At 41.5% G+C, this 7,500-nt stretch overlaps 1 protein-coding gene across 1 annotated transcript in view; it reads right to left on the bottom strand.

Moving 5' to 3' along the window:
- LOC134448757 (ATP-dependent translocase ABCB1-like) overlaps positions 1-5,961 on the bottom strand; it is a 56,794-nt gene extending 50,833 nt beyond the window's left edge. Inside the window, 7 exon segments of the mRNA XM_063198413.1 lie at positions 1-158; positions 2,336-2,527; positions 3,003-3,054; positions 4,496-4,673; positions 5,247-5,310; positions 5,446-5,564; positions 5,891-5,961. The exon segment at positions 1-158 is cut by the window's left edge and continues 14 nt beyond it. Of these exon segments, the coding sequence (XP_063054483.1) occupies positions 1-158; positions 2,336-2,527; positions 3,003-3,054; positions 4,496-4,673; positions 5,247-5,310; positions 5,446-5,513 (712 nt within the window). The 5' untranslated portion in view covers positions 5,514-5,564; positions 5,891-5,961.
- Positions 5,962-7,500: the final 1,539 nt, after the last annotated feature.

The raw sequence follows: 7,500 nt of genomic DNA on the forward strand, positions 1-7,500 counted from the left end.
CTGCCGATATTCCGAGCAGGGGGCTGATGGAGAGGATGACGAGCGTGAGCTTCCAGCCGTAGACGAAGCCCACCACGAAGCCCGTCAGGAAGCTGGTCACCGACTGGATGAGCAGGCCGATCTTATCGCCGATACCCTCGTTGATCTTCAGGATGTCCCTGTGGAGAACATCACATGGTTCAATTGCTTGAAGAAGGTCAATAGACTGAAATGTCATGGGCGGAGTGGTTGAATGTGGGTGAGGTCATGTGACCAGGTAATCACCCTTATCACCTTTGGGTGACATGCATGCGTAATGTCAGAGTGAACCTGATGAAGCAATAGCGAAATGCGTTGTTCACCAAATAAACTACCAGCAAAGATACCAGTGTGCGGTGATTCATCCTTCCTTTACTTAGACTGAAATGTCACTATTAAACTTTTAAATGTGGACAGGTGTGGAGTTTTCTTATCAAGAACCCTGTAACACCAATGGCAATAGCCACAATGACCCAGTGAGGCACGGCCCCTGTTATAAAGTAGCTGTTACCAGAATGGCAACGACCAAGTCATAATATATTACAGTTTTTCTCAATTGGTTTTGTACATTTCTCACAACAGAATAATAATTCTCAAAAGTCTTTGTTCAATTGTGACTTCCTGGTGTTACCTGTGCACATGGTCAAATCAGTTTCTCACTGTTTTCGGCAAATGCTCTCGTCCACCATGCCATGGCTGTGTACAATTCTCAGTGATTTCGTACATTATCAATTGCTTTTGTCATATCACTCAAAAAGCTTTGTCACTGAATGCATGAAACTATCTCAATCTTATCTGATCAATGTAATATAAAGCCGAATTTACAACATTTCCCATCCAATCTAAACAACATTTCGCTTCAGAAAAGATCCTCAAGAGTGTACTATTCAATTGACAACATGAGAAATTGATTTGACTAGCTTGTCTATACACTATGACACAATGACTAACCATTCTGCTGGCACCGATATGTTCATTGACACAAAAACTTGATTTTGAAAGACAAATAAGGGTTTTGAGCAAGAGACTCGGTTTTGCAGGTTATCCACTGTGTTTTGCCATTTGTTAAAGCTGTTTTGAGAATGAATATTATGTTTTGCAAATTGCGAGAGAGATTCAAGAAATGTACAAAACCAATTGAGAAAAATACTGTAATAAAGGCCCTGTTATAAAGTAGCTGTTAGCACAATGGCGAGTCATAATGTGTTACTAAAGGCCCTGTGCACTGGTGGTGTTCCCCTGTTGTAGCGGCACGTATTACTGTAAGGGGCTACATCAATAACTGAAAACAGAGAACAGTTTTTGCTTTTTGCTTCTGCATGTGACTGACAACTACAACCACAATGACTTTGACTTTATAATTAACACATTGACATGTGACACTTCTGTCATCTGAAGGGGATGCGGTCTAAAGCTGCGTGACGTAGCCTTCCCATACATCCAGGGCCGGATTAACACACAGGCTAGATATGTCTGCAGCCTAGGGCCCCGACCTGCCAGGGGCCCCTGAAAGGCCAAAAGTCAAAAATTGCGGAATTATGACAGGATGTATATTGAAAAATTAACTTGTCATATTGAGTACAGTTGGTAGACAAATTATCCTTAATTCCTAGTTCATAATTATACGACACTGTCTATGTAAATTTATTGTGAAATTTGCCCTCCGGGGCCCCACAGCAACCTGAAGCCTATAGGGCCCCAGGCCATCTTAATCCGGCCCTGCATACATCGACCACAAGCTGATGAAGCACCTCACTTGAGGAACCAGACCTTTCAAGCTCCAAGAAGAAGTTCAATCCAGGTTTGTCAGGCAATCTAATTTATGTGACCCAATAGTGTAATACACCGCCAGTATGTTCCTCTTCTTATTTCTGTAGATGTGAGTTATCGAGGAAGACAAATAAAAACATAAAAATAATAACTAGAAATGCACTCAAACCTACGCCAAGGAAGCTGTTTGATAGAACATTTGACTATGTTTACACCCCTTTTTTCCCAAGTCTTTCTGCCTTCCTTTTGTGGATTTAGAAAACTGGAATCTTAAAATTTGCCCTATAACGCAATGATAAAGAATCTGGAAAAATGGTAAAAAAATAAAATAAAATCTTGAATTCCGGATCACCACCAAAATTTTATCACTTGTTCCTTTTGTCATTTCCAACAACACAAAGTTTCATCCAAATCCGTTCATTTTGAGTTATCCTGGACAGCCAAATAGACAGCCAAACAGACAGATAAATAAACAAACCAACGCGACCGAGAAACATAACCTCCTTGGCTGAGGTAATAAAAAGGCATTAAAAAGTGGCGTTCTCACTCGGCGAGTCGCGTGTTGAGCTGCCCGATCTCGTTGACGTCGAACCAGCCGATCTCCTGCTGGATGATGGCGTGAAAGAACTTCTTGCGGAGCCTCTTCACCTGCCGGCCGGCCGCCAGCGTCCAGAAGGCCACCTGCATGTAGGCCGCCACCAGCACTACAGCTCCCATGATGCTGTAGTATATGGCATGCCTGCAGAGATAATATAATATAATATATAATATACAATATATAATATTATATTAGACACCCTATTGCATCAGCCACCAGCACTACAGCTCCCATGATGCTGCAGTAGATATTATGCCTGCAGAACACGGAGATAATATAATATATAATATTATACTACTTTGTAGTAAGACACCCTATAGCATCAGCCACCAGCACTACCGCACCCATGATGCTGTAAAATATAATATAATATAATATAATATAATATAATATAATATAATATCATATAATATCATATAATATCATATAATATCATATAATATCATATAATAGTTATACTAGACACCCTACAGCATCATCCACCAGCACCATGCCACCCATGATGTTGTAGTAGATTGCATGCCTGCAGAACACGGAGAGATCTAGGACATCTTAGTAAACTAGACACCTGTTATGTAATGTAATGATGCAATGTAATGTAATCTGGCTTTATTACCTAGTCATCTGCTCCCCAAAGGTCTCATTAGACTGCTGTGGAAACGTGAAATCTGCCACAGAAACAAAACACAAGCAGAATATCAGCCGCCAGTCATGAACCCCTTCGTACCGCAGACAGAGCCAGCCAGTTTTAACCTCATTGACACCAACATTGTTCTTCATGCATCTCTGATAAAACAGGAGATAAAAATAACATACTAACATACTTTCTAGTGTTGCAGCAATGTTGTTATGATGTAGCCTAATGTTCTTTTCAGCAATGTTGGTACGATGTAGCCTAATGTGCTTTTCAGCAATGTTGTTACGACGTAGCCTGGTGTGCTTTTCAGCAATGCTGTTACAATGTAGCCTGGTGTGCTTTTCAGCAATGTTGTTACAATGTAGCCTGGTGTGCTTTTCAGCAATGTTGTTACAATGTAGCCTGGTGTGCTTTTCAGCAATAAGATGGCAGGCCCATCCGCACAAAGACACTATTGGCTACATGTACAGGAAAGGACACCATATCATGTCTCTGCTATCAACGATGGCAATGAAATACAGTACGGTACAAGCAAACAAAACAGGCAAGTAGTTACAGTGTCTGCATGTGTAATTCCAGAATGTTGCAATGCTGCAACGTGGTAGGCCTACAGTATAACACATGCTTCCTATTCCGAGGCTTCTAACACCAGTTAGGCTACTTCTGAATAGATGGGTTAAAAAAAAAAAGGCAGGACAGAGATGGTGACAGGACGCAAATGGGTGAGTGAGATTGAGGAGGAAAATGGCCTTGGGACCAGGATACCACCCAGGTCCCCAGCGCCACAGTAGCCTATATAGGTCGAGTCACTAGTGTATGTTTATGTGTGTATTTTGAAAGCACTTTGAGTCAACTTCATAGTTGTTACACTGTGCTATAGAAATACATTTTGTATTGTATTGCAATGCGTATAAGTGCAAATGTGTGGAAAAAAGAATACTGATCAATATTACTAATTAATATAACATACGTAACTATTCAATATTCTCTTTGAAACACCATTTACAATGTTAGACTATCATAAACACATGCAGTTTTAATAACCTACAACTTGTGTAGATCAGTCATGTTTTAATTTTTGTCGTGAAAAAATGTGCATGGGGTCCACAAGAAATTTGCATGTACTATTGTAATGTAATGTAATGTAATGTTCTGTAATAATAATAATAATAATAATAATAATAATAATAACCTGGTTTTATATAGCGCCTTTCAAGTAACCCAAGGTCGCTTTACAAAAGGAGAGTGGGCAGGGGAATAGAGAGAGGGGAGAGGAGGGGAGTAGAGGTGGGGTACTGTACTGTAATGTAGTGTGATGTAATGTAATATAATGTAGTGTCATGTAATGCAATATAATGTAGTGTAATGTAATGTTCTGTACTGTACTGTAGTGTAATGTAATGTAATGTACTGTAGGCTACTGTAATGCAGTGTAATGTAGTGTAATGTAATGTAATGCATTGGAGACTCACTGGGGGGCAGCGTGAAGTTGGGGTAGGCGGAGATGTTGGGGGCCTGGGCGTTGTCGACGAAGCTGTTGGTCATGTCCCCGAAGACGATGACCATGAGGGGGAGGATGGCGCCGTTCACCATGGACATGATCGTGCCGAACACCATCAACAGGACGTCCACGCTATCCGCAAAGCGGAACTAAGACACACACACACACACAGGCGCCACACACACACACACACACACACACACACACACACACACACACACACACAGAGGCACACGTTTGTACGCGTACACACACAGGCACACACACACACACACATGCACGCACACACACACACACACACACACACACACACACACACACACACACACACACACACACACACACACACACACATACACACACACACACACTTGTCAGTAGGCCTATTGCATCCCAGTAAATAGAGTAGAGAGTAGAGTATCTTTTATTGATCCCAGGGGGAAATTAATATATAAATATATATATAAAATATATAAATATGTGTGTTGTCAATAATAAACAATTTAGGGATCCTGCTTTAAATATTTAACCACATAACATATTACAGTCACCTGACAGTAAAATAGGCCTAATTTCTAATGACATATCTGACAATGAAAAAGAAGAGTGATTCTGTGTTCCAGAAAAGATTGACTTAGCCTATGGTAGTACTCATAAAAGGCAACTCATAAAAGAAAGTCTTTCCAATAAAAGCATCAGATCTCCATAAAACAAGAACTTACAATCTCGAATGTCCCAACCATCTCCATCTTCTCCTCTTTCTCCTTCTCTTCTCCTTTCCCCTTGCTGTGATGAAGCAGTATTCATTTATTACAACTCAAGATAAACATATAGGGCAGACAACATAGATTCAGAATCGTGACTTCTAAGTTATTTTCTCTTGTTTTTTTAAATAAAATAATTCTCATGAGAAGCACCTACCTTAACACCCCGTTAGGCTCCCCTTCACCCTTCCCCGGAGTTTGGTCTTTCACAGAATTCTTCCCCATTGTGTTCGAACGTTGCGACGTCGGTTCTATTATTTCGTCAACCGCTGGGATCTTCAATAGTAATGGTAGAGATTCGGGTTAAAACAGAACATAGCCCAAATGCTATTCACAATGCAAGCAATATTCCCACGCTTGAGCTGTTGGCCAAATTTGACTTATTCACTTCAGCAGCTACGCTTATTTACTGTCAGTAACGGCGACCCTGTGACGACTCCTCTTCCCCTGAAGCTGTGTAACATTGACAGTTACGTCGTAGCCTATATGTCCCACGTGTGTCCACTGCCCACCCAATAACGGACAGCTAGGAAAACAAATGAAATATACAAATATGGCTACAATCTACGAAACGTGAAACAACCAAATATCCGGTTACTGACCTTCGTTTTCGCGACCACCAGCCGCTGTTATCTGGCGCCACTCACGCGCACTTGCCCCGTGTTGCCTGTCCGTGCGCGCTAGAGAGGCTGTTCTGTTTATGAGCGGGAGGATTTATAATGTTGCGTGCGGTGCGTCTGTCTTACATCATTTTACAACTCTCTGACAACACTGTCTTTGTCATCCATATTTCGCCCCTTTCTTGATATCGCCGTGACAGACCGGACAATGACCAATATCCTACTAACGTGATCGCCTATGGTTTTTTTGATAGCCTATTCATTAACCCAATTGACTGAGAAAGGTGTGTATGTGTGTGTGTGTGTGTGTGTGTGTGTGTGTGTGTGTGTGTGTGTGTGTGTGTGTGTGAGAGAGAGAGAGAGAGAGAGAGAGAGAGAGAGAGAGCTAAGTGGCACATTTTAAATGCAAAGGACAAACAGGACAAAAACACTTGTCGACCTCTAATATCCTATACAGTATACAAATCATTTCAGCGGGATTGGAGTTTGAAATGATTTCAGCTACATTAGGACCATATAGTCGCAATGGTTCCTTGATACACCCCACCCACCCCATGGCGTTTCCTGAAGATATTCAGTCTGACCATGTCTGGATAAAACACATATCAATAGGCCTACAAACTAACAGCAGTGTCCAATGTGTAGGAACATGTTTTTAAAATAAATTTGCTATGTTGTAGGCTATTTAAAATATAGGCCTATATTGTAATTAAAGCTTTTAAAAATAAATATGTTTTTCAATCTCAGAGTAATTCTGAACTGTATTTCTTTTAGGCTATTTCATTTTATTTCTATTTATTTATTGGGGGGGGGGTTGACACCTGGCACAGATGGGGACCCAATAATATTCCAATGTTATTAATATTATCTGCACTGTCCTGAGCTCTCTACACACCTTATAACAGGGGTTCCCAACCTTTTTCAACTTGGGGCCCACTCAAAATTGTCAAAAATGTTCGGGGCCCACCTCTGACCCAAACCCAATTAAGAATAAAACTCAAATAAATCAACAGCAACACACACCAAAATACGATTCTTATTTTTGGAAAATTATTTCAAGGCCCACTTGGAATACCTTCAGGGCCCACCAGTGGGCCCCGGCACATAGGTTGGGAACCACTGCCTTATAATTTTCCAATATGAGTAATATTATATGGACTGTCCTGAGCTCTCTAAACTCCTTGCGTGTGTTGTCATGGGCAGCAGTGCCATGAAAGAGTTAATGTTTGAGAGGCAGGTGTGACGGGTAGGACCGCCGACAGCTTTGGCTGGGCCCTGGACAAAGACACACGAAGGGGCCCCAAACCCAATACATACAATGTAATGTGGATCCAATTATTCCCCCCCCCCCTCTCTCCCTGGGCCCGGGACACGTGACCCCTTTGTCGCCCCCTGTCGGTGTCCCTGGCTACAGGATATGATGATTGCATAAAGGCCATAAACAGGTAGGCCACGCCAGTATGGCGAAGGGCACACGCATTACTCAGCAGTTTAAAACCAAGACAAATAGACAGACGCTCTGCGTTATACTCCATCTTAAGTTAAGTTTCCAAACTGCAAAGTAAGATTTCAGCTAAGTTAGCCTAATGTGC

This window comes from Engraulis encrasicolus, chromosome 5 (genome assembly GCF_034702125.1).
Source record: "Engraulis encrasicolus isolate BLACKSEA-1 chromosome 5, IST_EnEncr_1.0, whole genome shotgun sequence".
NCBI lineage: Eukaryota > Metazoa > Chordata > Actinopteri > Clupeiformes > Engraulidae > Engraulis > Engraulis encrasicolus.